This window comes from Magnolia sinica, chromosome 14 (genome assembly GCF_029962835.1).
Source record: "Magnolia sinica isolate HGM2019 chromosome 14, MsV1, whole genome shotgun sequence".
In the NCBI taxonomy this organism is placed as follows: domain Eukaryota; kingdom Viridiplantae; phylum Streptophyta; class Magnoliopsida; order Magnoliales; family Magnoliaceae; genus Magnolia; species Magnolia sinica.
In genome coordinates this window covers 6,064,997-6,081,756 of record NC_080586.1, presented here as the reverse complement: position 1 = coordinate 6,081,756, position 16,760 = coordinate 6,064,997, and the positions used below count along the sequence as shown (strand labels likewise).

The 16,760-nt window shown below is 40.4% G+C and overlaps 1 protein-coding gene across 1 annotated transcript; it reads left to right on the top strand.

The window, feature by feature from the left end:
- The first annotated feature begins 246 nt into the window (after positions 1–246).
- Positions 247–15,898, top strand: LOC131224804 (uncharacterized). The gene is made up of 13 exons (XM_058220205.1): positions 247–843; positions 2,187–2,595; positions 4,025–4,679; positions 5,975–6,015; positions 6,619–6,687; positions 7,369–7,469; positions 12,447–12,525; positions 13,780–13,878; positions 14,000–14,068; positions 14,198–14,247; positions 14,374–14,455; positions 15,180–15,274; positions 15,362–15,898. Exons 1-13 carry the CDS (start codon positions 419–421, stop codon positions 15,495–15,497), a joined length of 2,310 nt encoding a protein of 769 aa, XP_058076188.1. The 5' UTR covers positions 247–418; the 3' UTR covers positions 15,498–15,898.
- Positions 15,899–16,760: the final 862 nt, after the last annotated feature.

Genomic DNA, 16,760 nt, shown 5'->3' with positions numbered 1-16,760 from the left:
CCACAACTTGAATTTTGGTGGATTTGGGCCGTTGTAATTTTTTCTCTGATGTGGGCCACTGATTTTTAGATTGGACTGATTTTTATGTAAGGCACGCATCATGTGAGTTTGCAACTGTTGCACGGGTTGGATTCCATACACATATATCGTGGGCCCCACAATAGGTAGATAACAGTACTGGTAGCTGTCGTACCGGTGGCTCGTGAGCGTTCCATGTGCATATAAAGAGAGGCTTTGAACTTCTAAGCTTTCAGCAGAAAAAAAAAAGAAAAAAAAAATGGAGAAAGAAAAAGCAAAAGGAAACAGAAGCAGAGCCATAAATCTTCATCTATCTGCTCTGTAATCTCCTTATCTCTAGAAACCCCATCTGGGTTTTATTGGAATTTGCATTTTGAGCTTAGGTTTCCTTTTATTTACGATGGATACCCCTGCAGAAGAGCTGTTGAAGAAGATCCAAGAGCTCGAAGCCGGCCACGCCCAGCTCAAGCAGGAGATGTCGAAGCTGATGCTCGGCGGCAACGATTCCAGGCCAGAACATAGCCATCAGCGGTCCCACTCCGTCTCGCCGCAGCGGCCACGGCTTGGCCACTCGCGGCGGAAGAACAGCGGGTTCGAAGCCGCCGCGGCATGGCAGAGAGGCTCGTCGTCTTTCCGCCATTCGTCTCCGTTGCAAAGGGAGAGCGGGAGCCGTGAGGCTGCTGCTGCTACCTCCACGGGTGGCGGCGTCAGCAGCTCTGCTGCGGGACCGGCAGTTCGTTTCACGGATAAGCAGTGTCTGAATATCTTGCAGTGTTTGGGTCAGTCGGTGCATATATTCGATCTCGACGGGCGGATCATTTATTGGTGAGTTCGAGTTCGTATTGTATTTGGATTCTTTTAGTGAATTGGGTCTGTTTGGTAATGTTTACAAATGTTTGGATTTTTTCTTTGTAAATTTGATTGTTTTGGTACCTTTGGAATTTCAGAACTTTAGATTGGATGGTCTTGTGTGTGGGTATAATTGGAATTTCTGTGGACGGATTTTTACGAATTCAGTTCTCCTTTCTGAGCAGAATAGATGTATGTAATTAGAAAAAAAATGAAAATCGATGCTGCGTCTTTGGAGGCTTCTACACTGGCCTCTTAAATTCTGGTAGTTACATTATATATCTTCTTATTGTGGTCTTGTTTTTGCCTGTGTCCTTTTCAATTGTCTATATTGCAAGCTATTTCATTTTGGATATTCGATTAGAGGTTTGATAGAGATGCTCGGAAACTCTCTGAAGATGGCAATATTCTGGATTAATCAGAACTGTTGAAATGTTTGCCAACCATGAGCAGGCTGGCTGTCACATGATGGCGTATAGATGGACAGTAAAGAAAAATTTCAGGAAGAAAAAGAGCATTGCCCCAATTGAATGGGAGAAATTTGCACCAGTTGGATGGCTAGGATTGTTGAATTATCTTGATTTTTGGGCCATGGCGTGTTTACATGATGCCCATCACTACCAGAGTGATCGTTCTGGTTTCGTAGACGGATGCCATACATACGGTGGAGATTTTGGAGATGAGCGAGCCTGGCGAGCCACCCTAGCAGACCTCATTCATTATTTTTTTATCTTTTAATTTGGATTCAATATCATTAACTTCTTGATTTGTAGTACTTCCAAACATCTCACACTCAAAATAATGTGATGTATAGTCAACAATATTATAAGGATTTATCCTTTAAAAAGTGATAATGATATAGCCATGAAGTGGTTTGTTTCTAACTTTTCATCCAGGTTGAACATCATACTGTTAATAATCAAGATAATGATATGATTTGCTTTTATTATTTGTATTTGTAGATGCTTTGAGTTTTATATCTTTGCACTAGGGTTTCATTTCTAATTAAATCTTCTAGCCGATGAAGAATGCTTTGGTTCTATCAAGTGAAAATTGTACCTTATTGTAAGAGGGAAGACCTTGTGGGAAATATGGCTTTGGTGATGTAATTAATTTCAGTGGGTTTGAGGGATAGTTTATTGTCATCCCTTTCCCTTCCTTCTAGGATTGCATCTCTTTTTGTTTGTTGTTGCCTTTTGAAAAAAAAAAAAGAAGGTCCTTTGCAATTGTAGAATTTTTTGTTTTTTGCTTGATCTTTTCTTATCAAATTGTTGTTCTAAGTGTTCAGGGCATTTCATTGAGAATATTCAATGTTGTAGGAATCGATCCGCTGAACGCCTCTATGGTTATTGTGCATCGGAAGCTCTCGGTCAGGATGCAATAGAACTACTTGTTGATGCTGATAATTTCCACACGGCAACTAATATAATAAACCGGGTAACTACGGGGGAGAGCTGGACCGGGCAGTTTCCAGTCAAGAATAAATCAGGGGAGCGGTTCTTTGCTGTTGCCACCAACACTCCGTTTTATGATGATGATAGTCGTCTGGTTGGTGTCATTTGTGTGTCAAGCGATTCACGGCCTTTTCAGGAACTGAGGGTCCCATTGGCCAATACAAAACCTTTGGAAGCTGAAGATAGCTATAATCGAAGCAGTTCTGTAAATAAAGTGGGTATTGATTCTCAACAACCTCTGCAAGTTGCAATTGCCTCCAAAATATCTAATCTGGTAAGTTACTTTTTCCCAATTTCTTAGTTTTCACCTGAAGAAAGAGGAATCATATGAGTCTCGTCTCAGTACGTGTCCTATCTTTGGGCTTTTCAGTTTGTATGAGCAATGTGTTAAAACCCGGATCAGACCCTACCCATTTTTGCCGGCAGTTCGGTCCACAGCAGCCCAACCACTGGTTCAACTGGTTGGAGCCGCTTTGTTCATGTGCATAAGACATATATAATGACACCTTTGAAGTAACAAAGCGTCTGCGGTGGAGTGGATGGGGTCTTGTCTCCTAAATGGAGGTCACAGGTTTGATACTCCCTGTCAACGGTCTATAATTTTATCCATTTTAAAGGGGCTGACTGTTCAATCGTCTGGTCCAACTGAATGAGAATGAGTGGGCTAGGCAGTCAGACCACCTGACCTGGACAGTCTGAACAGTTCGTTTGAAAGAAAAAAGGAGTTGTAAGTGACCTGACCCTTTTTTTTTTTTGACTGGTTTCGATGCCTGTTCCAGTAGTGGTTTGAAAACATTGTGTATGACTGTACGCCCTGATCCAGTGATCCCTACTGTTGATCAGATAGGCCTCTACATTGAAGGGGCAATCTTTGATGCCAATATACTTATAGATATTCTCATCTTATCATTTCGGACACAGCAAGTTACTTATGCTGGTACTGATATTTTTGAGATATTTCTAGGATATGTTTTCACTGAATCCTATTGTATCAGGTTCATTTTGTTCAAATTCTAACTATTTTCTTACTTTGAGAACTCTAACAAATATTAATAGGTTCTTTAAACTTAGCATGTTAACATGCTAGAATGGCTAAAAAAAGGTACCTTGTTTCATAAAACTAAAAAAAAAAAGAAGAAGGAATGATTTCAAAATTTTGAAGTAAAAATCATATTAAATATCTTGTTTTGAATCACAACCATATTTTCATTGATGTCCTGGATTTCAAGAAACAGAATTGGATCCTTGTTCCTATATCCGTGTATCTATCAATATCTGTATCTGGGGATCATAGTGGACCATGCTGGAAAATTTTCCTAGATTGAAAGATCCTAGCAACCCATCCTTTTGACCTTCATTCAGTTGAGCACGGACTGTACACTCACTGTATTTCTCTTCTTATCCGTCTTTTTATGTGCCACAAAGTGAAGGCTTATGATTGCCCCACTAGGGAGATTTTTGGGCCATGGTCAATCCACTGTGTGCCTATCAGATCAATAATCTAGATAACCAAACTGTTGAACCCAAAGGATCATATGAATCTGACCCAAAGGATCATGTGAATCTGACCCAAAGGAATGTAATGAAGAACTTTTAGCATGCATCAACATGACTTATAGTCTTAGAATTAAGATGATTCAAGTTTATACTCTGAAAGTATTTTTTGTTTAGTAGCTCTTGATTTTTTAGAATTATCTAAACAGGCTACTAAGGTGACAAACAAAGTTCGCTCACGAATACGAACAAGCGAGCACGGTGCAGATCGTGAAAGTTTGAGTGGAGATGGACATCATTCAGACCATGATACAAATCTCTCTGACCATAGAGAGGATGCAGCATCAAGTGGAGCTAGCACACCAAGAGGAGATGTGCCGCCTTCCCCTTTTGGTGTATTTTCGGCTGCACACGAGGAGAAATTCCCTAGAAGTTCTCCAGAAGGTTCTGGCGAAGAGTGTGATGGGAAAGCAGGAATTCACAAGATCATAAGTTCAAAAGCAGAGGCATGGATTGCTAAGAAGGGGTTATCGTGGCCATGGAAAGGTCATGAGCGTGATGGGGCAGAGGGAAAGACTCGATTTGTCTGGCCCTGGTTGAATAACGATCATGAAAATGACCCGAATCATCAGAGAAGTCCTGAAACAGGTGCAAAGTCGGAGCACCAAGTGACTGAAACTAACCGGCCAGGTAATAATGAGGCATCAGGATCCTGGTCGTCCTTTAATGTTAACAGTACAAGTAGTGTCAGCAGCAGCGGTAGTACTAGTAGCAGTGCCCTTCATAAAGTGGACATGGAAACAGACTGCTTGGACTATGAAATTTTATGGGAAGACCTGACGATTGGAGAGCAGATTGGGCAAGGTATTGTCTTTTCCATGAATGGCTTTTGCTGAAGGAAAGTGTTGTACTTTGTTTTTCATGTGCTGTTCATTTTCCTTCATCTTGATGAAACATGCATTAAGCGAGTGTGGTAGTCAACTTTTCCTACATTAAGACTTCTTCCTTGATGGGATTTTGATTTATTATTATTATTTTTTTCCATCTATTGTTTTCCATCATTGGAACAAGTTGTTTAGCCATTGCTAGCATGAGTCTGCTTGGATACGGTAAAAGTTTATGCCATTAGATGTTTTCCTGTTGTGCTAGGTTGTATCGAGCCCATGGTCGTAGTTGGATTTTTCAACATCATGGTATGAGGAAATGAGTAAAAGTCAGAAGGTAGCTCAACCATTTTCACCTGTTTAACTTGTCTTCTTTAAGATTGAAAACTTATAGTTCACCTGGCTCCCATCCAGGTCTATCAGTGGTCTTTAATGCTTGGTTTTCATGTGTTTTGTCTTTTAAAGTACGTAAAAAGTTGTTGATCTTGCAAAAGGTTGCTCACCTATTTCTTAACCACTTTCACCGAATCTTTGGCATTGCTCTTATTATTATTATTTTTTAAATACAAAATCTCTCATATCCATAGGGAGGCTTATTTTAGAAAGCTCAAGAACTGGCTGAATGGAGTTCATATGATAGAATTGTATTTTGGTTGCATCTCCATTCTTTTGTGCCACTACTCCTGCTTCAAGGATTGGCTGTTGTTGCTGTTTGTTTTATTCGTTGTTTTTACTATTTGATAATTGACAACTTGATATAATCAGAATAAAAGAAAATACAAGAGGGGGCAGAAATTTCCCAATACATAGAGAATATCTAAGAAATCCTTTAGCATGACCTTCATCTGTGAGAATATAGTTAGAATTAGTATTGAGGAAATTTCTGATATATATAATTTCATGAATTGCCAAGGGTAAAATGATGGAGAACATATGTAGTGTTAGGTGCCTGGCCACCATAATGACTTCATTGTCCCCATAGATAGCCAAATGGGCCCCATTCCTACATGATCACGGCAGAATTACGTAGATTTCCACATTTTCTATGACCATTTTAAAACTGGATAAAGTCTTTTGTAATGAAGAGATCTTACGAATTGTGCATCTGATGATTCTAAGGTCTTATTGCATTAGCTGTGAACTGAGCAGTGAATAATCATCCTCGACACTTGTTACTGTTTAAAAGTTTTTGGCATCATTTGTCTATGATGCAATGTTGTTCTGCACTTGAGGATTTCTCTGGTTTTTCATTGTCACTTCCATTTGCTTGCACAGGTTCTTGTGGCACTGTATATCATGGTCTCTGGTATGGATCGGTATGTTTTCTTTCCCCTTTCTTCATTCCATTTTATTATTTATTGGCAGGAAAGCAGTACAACCATATTAGTCCATCCATGCTACCGGCTACTTTGTGCATGTCTAAAAATGTTGGACCCATGAGCCCACCGCCCAAAATGAGAATCCATTAATAATGCGTTCGACCCATATTCTCAATTTGGGATGAATTTTGCAGATAGGAGTATCTAGCTAATCCTGCTATCTGCATTTTGTGGGATTGGTCAGTCAAGCCCATATCCCCAAAATACACATGGGTTGGATCGCATTCCATTTAATTCTCATTCTGGCTACACCCAACCAAACCCTAAATTGGAGATGAAGATTTGTGGTGTCAGATTCCATCTATCAGAATGTGACATCTTCATTTCCTACATGCTAACCACAAGCTAAAATGTCGTTCAAGGTACCGATTGGAAAAGGAAAATTGTTGTTCAAGGTACTGCTTTATAGCACGCACGTGCATGCTTCTCAGCCTGCTATACATGTTCATGCATGTCACGTGTTCAATGAAGATGAAGGATAGCCGTGCTATTAGTGGGCATTTTTGAAATTTGTACTAAAAGTTTCCTGCTTTTTCGCAGGATGTAGCAGTTAAAGTATTCTCCAAGCAAGAATATTCAGATGAAGTGATACTTTCTTTTAGGCAAGAGGTAACTGTCCAAACTATGTAGTGATTTAAGACTACAATTATGCTTTAAACCTTCAAATCATATGCAATTTTCTCCTTTACACTTAGTTGTAAAGGATAGAGAACAGTAACAACATCTAAGGGTGCATTTGGATGTATGGTAGTTGCAATGGTGGTTGCCTGTTGTGCTTTGCATTTTAGGCAGCTTGGTGAAATCAGGAAATGGAAGTTTTCTTAATTGGATTCCATTTTTGACACCGCCCCGTAAGCAAATTCACCTTTTTGGCTTGGATGTCCTGCCGATCAATATTTGCAACTATGCCCAAACACCACGTGCGACTTGATTACTGCTTGCCTGGCTTCAGTGATATTCATGAGAGAGGGATTTCAGGAACCATTATCAACCTTTCTTTTTATTTATTAGTGCTGTTCCTTGTATTTGATTAAGTTGATGCTTCAAAAGTTTCTGTTCGAAGTTCAAAACATTATTAATAAGAGTGCCATTCTTCTCTTATTATCACCATTTGGGTTGTGGATTTAGGTTATCACTTTTGACATGGTCATTTGCCAAAGTTGATGCACTTGATAGTTGATATACATCACAAAACGGTTTTGCTTTGAGTGTGGCATGAATTAGGTTGCTTTAGGACAGCCATTTAATTCACCTTGCATTTCTAAGTTCCGTTTATTTCAATTTACGAAGGTGTCACTTATGAAGAGGCTACGGCATCCAAATATACTACTTTTTATGGGGGCCGTAACTTCTCCTCAGCGCCTCTGCATCGTTACGGAGTTCCTTCCAAGGTTCACTCTCTACTCCTCTTTCTGGAAACTTCAAATCGGGAGTTACCTGAATCATGCCTCAAATATCTCAACATGCTTGCATCCAACTTTTCTTTTACTGAATTTTTTGCTACACACAGACGCACGCGCACACACGAAAGAAGAGGTACTTCTCTTCATGTTTCGATTTTAAATTTTTGAAGGAAGAAACGGTCATTTGTAAACCCTCGAGTTCACTTCCTATTTTTTGTTTGTGGCAACCTGACCATTGTTGCCAACATGAAAAGGTTCTTCTGAATGCCATCGCTGTCTTCTATCAGTGACAGATAATGATCAGATTTCTGCATTTTTGTTTTATTTTAATGAGGAAAGACAGTCCCTGATTTGCCAATAGCATTGCTAGTAAGAGAATAGTGGACCAAGGTGTTCTGTAACAGTAACAGTGGTCGTAACGGCCACCACTGTTACCTTTACGATACGGGTCGTAACGGCCGTTATGGCCCCTGTAACGGCCGTTACGGTCTCTTTTTCTATTTTAAAAAAAAATAATCCTGAATAACACGTATTTGCCCCATAATGTTGATTAAAAAGTATGGAAAACTTATATTTGCCCCATAACAGACAATTATGAGGCTGTTATGGCCTTTATAAGAGACATAACGTGCTGTTAATGGCAATTACATGTCATTTTTTTCCATAATGGTTGTTATGGCCTTTACGACCCCGTAACGTGTAACGGTTGCCACCATTACCTTTACGTAATGGCCTTTACGGCACACCATGTAATGGACTGTTTATCAGATTGGCCTGTTCATTGTTTGACAGTATGCGGTGCTGTTGTGAAGCAAGTCCTTCCAACAGGAACTATATTGATGCTTAAGTTGATACATTGTTTACTCGTAACCTCCACTGCTTGACAATCAGAGCTCTATACCCTTACCGGGTCTTTGCCAAGTGCACACACGTGTAAAGCTTGTGTACATGCCACACATGTTCCAGCATTGCGTATTCTTGTGAGATCTAATCCATCCATCAGGTTGGTTTCACCTGTACATGTTTTCCCAAAAGTAAAATCTGGTCCAATCAGCATGTGGGCCTCAACATTGGAAACAGCTGGATGGGTTAGAAAACTCCAGCCAAAATTTTCAGAGCTGCATATTTGTTTTGCAAACTGTGGCCCACCTGAGTCATGGATCAACGTGATCTTGGGCCAGGGCATCAATATAGTACTGCCGTTCTGATGGAGGGATGGATCTCAGACCTACAGTGCCATGTTGGCACAAGCGGTGTGTACACTAGCTTCATTGCACGTGTGTGGGCTTAGCCAAGCTCCCCCTACTGGGTATGCTGGTGTCCTTTGTGGGACCTTAGAGGTAATATGGTTGCACTAGACAACCCATGACAGCCTATAATAATTACAGCCTTGTAAGCATTTTTCCTGCACTCTGGCCAAAATATCACGATGATAATATATTTGTCAAAACAGTAACAAAATATCGAGAGATTGGAAGGGAGATGCACAAGACGACAAATAACACACTGACGTGGCTGTAATAATTACCACTGGCAGCGATTGTCTAAGATGCAGATAATCTTCTGCTTCAGCTTTCAAAAACCAAGAAGAAGGAAAATAAGAATTAGCTTCTCAGCAAGGTTTGAAATATGAGTACATATTGGCTAATATGCACAATCAATCAGCCACATCAGTGTGAGTTATGGCTGATCTAGTCCTGTCTCAGCAATGTGAATAAGAATTGCGTCATACTGCTTTCCCAAAAATACCAAATGTATCGGACTATACAATACATCAATACATATCTTGCCAATATTTTAAATAGAGATGTACACGAGTCGAGCTTGGCACAGCTCGAACTTGGCTCGGTCCTCGAGCCTGACTGGCTAGCTCGGCTTGGTTCGGCCTCAGCAGCTCGGGCCGGTTTGAGCCGAGTTCGAGCTGAGATCGAGCCGAGTTCGCCTGTGCAACATTTTCACAAACACATGGACTGCACTTTCAAATTCTCACTGTATGTAAAACAGCAACAGTGGTTTTACAGGTATTTCATCAAACACCTTGTAGGCAACATCAAAATCAAGAAAAAAGTGTATTTGTTTCATATACATACCTTCCTTGCCACCGGCCGACACTTCGTTGAGTCATTTAATCAAACACTTGGTGAGCAACATCAATATCAAAACAACCGAGTCACAGAACTGGTTCGATCCGAGTTTGATTCGAGTTGGGTTCGATCTAAGTCAAGTCGAGCTCGGCCAAGCTCGAACTTAGTTCGAAATTTTTTCGAGCTCAAAAAATCAGCTCGACTCGGCTCGAACTCAGTTTCAAACCAAGTTGAATTGAGCTTTTTCGAGTCGAGTCGAGTGAGGTAACCGAGCTAACTCGGTTCGTAGACAGCCCTAATTTTAAACCATGCTTGCAGGCTGTTGCATAATTAGCTATAGTTCTTTCCGTCATTTTGTCACTCATTGTGAAGTGAGACCAGGGTATCCCAAATCGGTTACGAATCGGCCGTAACGGCCGATACGTAACGGTAACGGTGGGACCCGTTACGCGATACGGGGTCGAAACGGCCGTTACGGGGCTGTTACGGGCCATAACGGCCGTTACGGACCCGTAACGGCTGTGACGGGCCCTGAAAAAAAAAAAAAAATCTTACCTTTTTTTTTCCTTTCTTTTCTTCTTCTTCTCTTTCTTCTTCTTCTTCTTCTTCTTCTTCTTCTTCTCGAGCAGCTGCGGCTGCGGCTGCGGCTGCTTCTGCTTCCTGTTCTTCTTCTTCTTCCTCTCTCTCTCTCACTCTCTCTCTGTCTCTCTCTCAATCTCTTCTTTCCCGTTTCCCTCTTTTTTTCTTTTCTTTCTTTCCCTCTTTTTTTCTTTTTGTTTCCCTCTCACTCCGTTTTTTTTTAAATTTGCCGAAGCTGACTGCGGTACGTGTCACGCAAAGACGAGCGCTGACACTCCTCGAGCTCCGAGTTGTACGAACGGTTCAAAGGAGATCAAAGTTATATGGGCTCCACGGTGATGTATTTATTACATCTACACCGTTCACCTATTTTCAGAGATCATTTTAGAGCACCAGCCAAAAAATGAATTATATCTAGAGATCATCTGGACCACACCAAAAATAGCAGGGATAATGATTTTCACGGTTAAAAAATTTTTAGGGCGCACGTAACGTTTATTTTCCATCCAATCATATCAGACCCGAGTGGGCCTCACCATAATGTATATATTTTATCCATATCGTCCATCCATTTTGCAACGTCATTTTAAGTCAGGATTCAAAAAATTAGTAATATCCAAATCTCAGGTGGACCACACCATAGGAAATAGTGGTTATAGAATGCTCACCATTAAAAATTTCCTAAAGTCCACTGTAATGTTTATTTTCAATCTAACCTGTTAATTGGGTCACATTGACGTGGATGAAGGGAAAACACCCATGTCAGCTTGATCTAAAACTTTTCTAGCCCTCAATAAATTTTTAATGGTGAACGTTTAATTATTATTGTTTCTTACGGTGCAATCCACCCGAGCTTTGGATATGCCTCATTTTTGGGCTCATGCCCTAAAATTATTTGGCAAAATGGATGAATGGTGTAGATATAACACATTCATCACGGGTGAGGCCCAAAAAACTTTGACACGTGTGCTGCACTTTACATCCGAGTCCCTCCTAATTCAAACCTTAAAAAATTGTACACGAGACATATATTAACTTGAAATTTGACAATTAAATTATGGACTGCAATTGCTAACTCACAATGCCAAAATCAAATTATTTGAATAGTTTTTATTGTTAATTTGTGAAGTTTTATTTTTTAAAATAGGGCCTTTTGATTTTTTTTTTTTTATTTTTATTTTTATGATTCACTATCCAATAAATGTCCACCAATTTATAAGTGGGATAATGACAATAAATGGCATGAATTTGAGGCTGATTTGGAGAATAAATTGGTCCTCCAAGTCAGCCCTAAATTGGCAACGCCATCTACCTGAATTTAATTTTATTTTTTTAAAGAACTATTGGGAGAAATGATATCAAGATGTTAAGTATATAAATTACATATTTAAAAAATTAAATATATGAATTTTGTAGTCAAATTCAAGTTACCTGGTTAAAAAATTAATCAGACAGTCCGATACAACTTCTCACCAAAGAGTGGACCGTTACACCACCATAAACATGTTCCAATTTATAAATGAATGCATATTTGGAATGCTTAGAATATTCTGGATTTAATCCATATTTTTTTGGCAAAAAAAAAAATTGCCCCGTTACGGGCCGTTACGCCCCCGTATTGCCGTTTCGCCCCCGTATCCGTATCGGTTTCGGAGGGCACCGTTACGCCAACCGATACCGATACGGGACACCTTGAGTGAGACATTGAAATGTTGAGTTGCATCCTGAGAATGAATCAACTGCAGGAATATAATCTGAAAGCTTTTCAAATGCTTTTCGAAGTGGCCTGCATTGATTCGGTTTTCTGCATAATCTTTTGAAAGCCACCAAAAAGCTTTCTCTCGGGATTTAAGAAATACGGTATCTAGATGCCTGAAAGCAGTTTCTAATAATTGGGATGAAGGCTCAGCTCAAAATACCTCAAATATCATATATAGCTTGGGTATAAGAGAATTCATCAGGAAAAAAAAAAAGAACTTTGGTATAAGAGAAATGAAGCAATGATCAAGAATTTTTCTACCTGTTCATATGATATGAAAGAGAGAAGATGGAACTTGCATTATTTGAATACTGTCACTGTCTACTTCTATATTTTAACTGAATGCCCTTTACTACTGAAGATATTAGATGGTTCATATTGTCCCGAAGAAAGCACTTGCCTGATACAATTCCACCTTTAGATGTATTGAATACCATTGTGTTGTTTCTATTTCATTCTTTTAATTGAACTGAAATCAAGTCCATGTTGTTCCTCACCATTGGATTTACTCTCTCTCTCTTTTCTTTTCCTTTTTTAATGCAGAGGAAGTTTGTTCCGTTTGCTTCAAAGAAACACAACTAGGCTGGATTGGAGAAGGCGCGTTCACATGGCTCTGGACATTGTGAGTAAAATTTCTAATCTATAGATGGCATTTACTGCCCCCATTGAACTTGGCGTATTTTGCATCATTCTCAAGTATGCTACTTCTTTGCTAATATTATGGGTTCAAATGGTTTGGGTCAACCCGACGGGTCATTGGACCCACCCCGACCATCAGTGAGTATGGTCCAAAATTCAGACCCATGGGGTGGGTTTGGGTCCAAACACCCCGACAATCAGTGAGTATGGTCCAAAATTCAGACCCATGGGGTGGGTTTGGGTCCAAAAGTTCAACCTAAATCACTAAATGGGTTGGGTCTATGTCCTCTCAAAATCATCTTGATCTGACACGATATTAACCTAGTTTTTAAATGGGACCAATCGGGTCATACTAAAACATACCCGATGGGACCCAGTTTTTAAATGGGTCCAATTTGGGTCATACTAAAATGGACCTGACCCAGACCCAATTTTTAAATCAGTTCAATTTGGGTCATACTCAAACTGACCTGACCTAGACCCAAGAAGTAGTTAATTAAGCATGTGGGTTTTTTTTTTTTTTCTACTTTTGGGCCAGACTATTACAATGGTTCACCACCTTTTTCTAAAAGATGGTTAGCTATCCACTACTTGTGACAATTTGGATTGTGGAAATGATGGGCCTGTTGCGAATATATACTAAAACATGACAGTACGTGGATTGCCTTGACCATCTGATCATATCCATTGAATTTGGACTGGAGGCCATTTTATTTTTTTACATCAAAATTGATTGCCATCACCAATTGGATAGTTTAGAAAATTATTTGTGTGAATACTCAATTATAATTCGTATGCCCTATCTGGACCCAGCCTAGACCTGATCCAAAATCTGACCTGTTAAACAGGTTATCTATTTTTGACTTGGACATTACCCAAATTTCAATGGGTTGGGCTATGGAAAAATTCTGTCCTGATTCTTAATGGATTGGGTCCGGGCGCCCTCTTGGACCACCCATTTGCACCCCTAGCTGATATACATAAAGCTTTGCAACAGTTTTATTTATTTATTTATTTGTTTGGCAATTTTGAAATTTTGAGTTTTATTCTGCTTTATGTTCTTAAAGGCTTATTCTTTTAGTTAGAAGAAATATAGTTATTTTTTTCTTGAAGCCTTAGCATCCATGGGTTTAGATATTCACACATTTATTTTATTTTTTTACTTCAGTGCATTAATCTTTTCAAAATTCTCTTACTGTCACCACTCAACAATGCTCATCATCTAAACCTTCTACAGGCACGTGGCATGAATTATCTTCATCATTACAACCCGCCTATCATCCATCGTGATTTAAAGTCATCAAATCTTCTAGTTGATAAAAATTGGACTGTGAAGGTATGGCCTTATCCCATAGAAAAGTTCTCCAATCATGTCACGCACAAGTGTGTGTGGTGTTTTGTTTTTGGGTCCCAAATATTCATCTGCAAATCTTCTTATAATCCTTTTAAATCAACAGGTTGGGGATTTTGGTCTATCGCGCCTCAAGCATGAGACGTATTTGACAACAAAGACCGGGAAAGGAACGGTATGACATATACAACTCGTTAAGCCAGTCTTTACCTCTGTTTATCTTGTAAATATTTTTGTCTGTAGGTCTCTACAGCATCTTACTATTCCTTGGGCAATCACAATTTTCTATGTTACTGTTTTGTAGCCGCAATGGATGGCTCCAGAAGTTCTTCGCAATGAGCCCTCAGATGAGAAGTAGGTTCAAATTCTTATGTTGCATTATTTCTGGAATCCTATTTTGTTGGATGAGAAGTACAGAGTAATTTCCATTCTTTTTTTTTTTTTTTTTTTTTTTTTTTTTTTTTCCGCTGTGGAAAACAGGTCTGATGTATACAGCTTCGGGGTGATTCTGTGGGAATTAGTCACTGAAAAGATCCCTTGGGATAATCTGAACTCAATGCAGGTATTTTTCTATTTGGGAACTTGTGCTTCTGCCTCAGTTTTCAGTTCAGAAATATTATATGAAAGGAGATGATCCAATCCCCAGTATATAGTGCATTTGAAGTGGGTCCCACGAGGGGGGTTCGGCCGAGGGCCTGACCTGGGCTATGAGATAAAGGGATTGATTTTCCATGCTGTATCAGTTCGAGCTTTTAGAGCAAGTGGTTACTTGTCCTGCTCTATCAGTTCTATCTGTGAAAGATCCAGGTTGTTCATCAGGTTGTCCCCTATGTGTCAATCAGGCTGATCAGGTTATTAAGTGGGCGACACATGGACAGGAAAAATTAAGGACAGTGCAAAAATGGATCAATCAAGAGTCTACATTTGATGCAAATCCATCAATCTGGATGACCAGTCGAGCCTAATTTCCGGGTGACTGCGCGTACATTGGTGGGCCCATCTGTTGAACAAGCCGGGATCTCAACATGGTTTCAAGACTTTCAACTCGGGCTGACTCGTTCAGTCTTGAGTTGAGTTGCAACCTGGCTGAGTCAGGTGGCAACTCACCTCAAACAGGCAGAGTCGGGCCTATTTACACTACTGATTCATGGCGCCGAACCAGATCGGACAACCTAGTCCAAGTTGTCAATCCGTGGGTCTCACACCTTGGTGAAATCCTACTGTTGATAAGCGTCTGCATTTCTTAAACATTATCCAATTCTAATAACACATGGCGGATCATGCAGGTGATTGGAGCTGTGGGGTTCATGAACCAGCGGCTAGAGCTCCCAGCGGACCTGGACCCACAGTGGGTGTCGATCATTGAGAGCTGCTGGCATAGGTGGTTATTCTCCATCCCTTCCATATTACCAACCTAAAGTTTCTATCCATGATCTCATATGCATGATATGCAATTGACATTTGACAGTGAACCTGCATGCCGGCCAACATTCCAGGAATTGCTTGAAAGGTTTAAAGACTTGCAGCGGCAGTTTTCTATCCAATCTCAGATGCACCGCTCATCCGCTCAGGGAGATACCACCCAAAGAGTGCCACAAAACTAATCGTGTGAAGGTTTGTATTTTTTCGTCATGTGCCGTTATTTTTGGGGTTTGGATCTTCCAACTACCTGACCTCTGATTGGAAAGAGAGAAATGTAGAATATCACGCGATCTTTTACTGGCCAAAGTACATAGCTGGACATGCATGGCTTTGTTGTAACTATTCGGGTCCACTTGTGATTGCCGGAAATGGTAAGCTGTCGAACTTTCTGGTAGGATGGTTTGCATCAGGTGGCGCCCCCAAAGTGGTTGAAGGATCATGTAAATTGTTTTCAGTTGCATCTCATCAGCTGAGCTTTTGCTGTGGTCGTTGTTATTGTTGCCATACTGCTGCTGTGGCAGTGATTTTCTTAGACCTTTAAAAAAAAGGTGATGGGTGGAAAATGTGTTTGTGATTTGATTCACGAGTTGATCATTATTTCTCATTTGCAAATTTTTTTTTTTTTGGGTAGCTTGTTAGTACACCCACTGTCAGTTCACACTTCACTGTTAGCCACCCCCACTAGGGAATTGATACCAAGCCCTCAGTGTTGAAACGAGGTATCTCATTTGCAATTTGATTCATGAGTTTATCATTGTTTCTCAATTGCAATTGCTTCTGTTTCATGGATAACACTTTTTTTTGTTGCTCCCCCATTCATTGTTCTCACTTCCCTGGTAGGTGAATTAGTTAATGCGTGGCTCTGTGGGCCTGTGCCAAAAATTAATCACATGGTTCGGGCAATTCAAAGGGCCCGTTGGTAGGCCGTAATGGGGTGGATTGCGCAGAAACCGATACTCTTAAATGCAAGTCAGTGGATTGTCTCCAATCCCACTGTATTGAATGATCCAGTGTCCATTGAGCTTGTTCTCTTGCAATCGAAGCTCGATCAGCACCGCACAATGCTTGATAGCGGATGGAATTGGGCCCACAAGCTCCTTGCTCGAAAAATCAAGCACGCCATGGTGCTGGGTGAACTTGGAATCTGAAAATGCAGCCTGCTGAAACACAGTGCATATCTCTCCAGGGATCTGGCTGGAGAGCCAGTTTCTTAAAAGAACCAGATTATCCAGCAGCTTCAGCTGGGATATGCTTTTGGGGATGAGACCAGTGAGGCCATCCGATCGATGCCATGATCTTGCACTGACTGAAAAGAACGGCCAGCAGCTGGCGTAAAAACAGGGCCTGCATAATGGCTTTTGCACTGCGACGTTGGTGGAGCCATGATCATCGACGGTTTGAGGAATCCACACCGTCCATCAGCTCCGTGATGAAATTTCAGCTAG

Bases quoted from the DNA above. Each gene is read 5' to 3' on its own strand.
- LOC131224804 (XM_058220205.1), top strand. From the start codon at position 419: ATGGATACCCCTGCAGAAGAGCTGTTGAAGAAGATCCAAGAGCTCGAA. The intron at 6,688-7,368 runs GTAACTGTCCAA...CAATTTACGAAG, and splicing joins TACTTTCTTTTAGGCAAGAG to GTGTCACTTATGAAGAGGCT. The intron at 13,879-13,999 runs GTATGGCCTTAT...TTAAATCAACAG, and splicing joins ATAAAAATTGGACTGTGAAG to GTTGGGGATTTTGGTCTATC.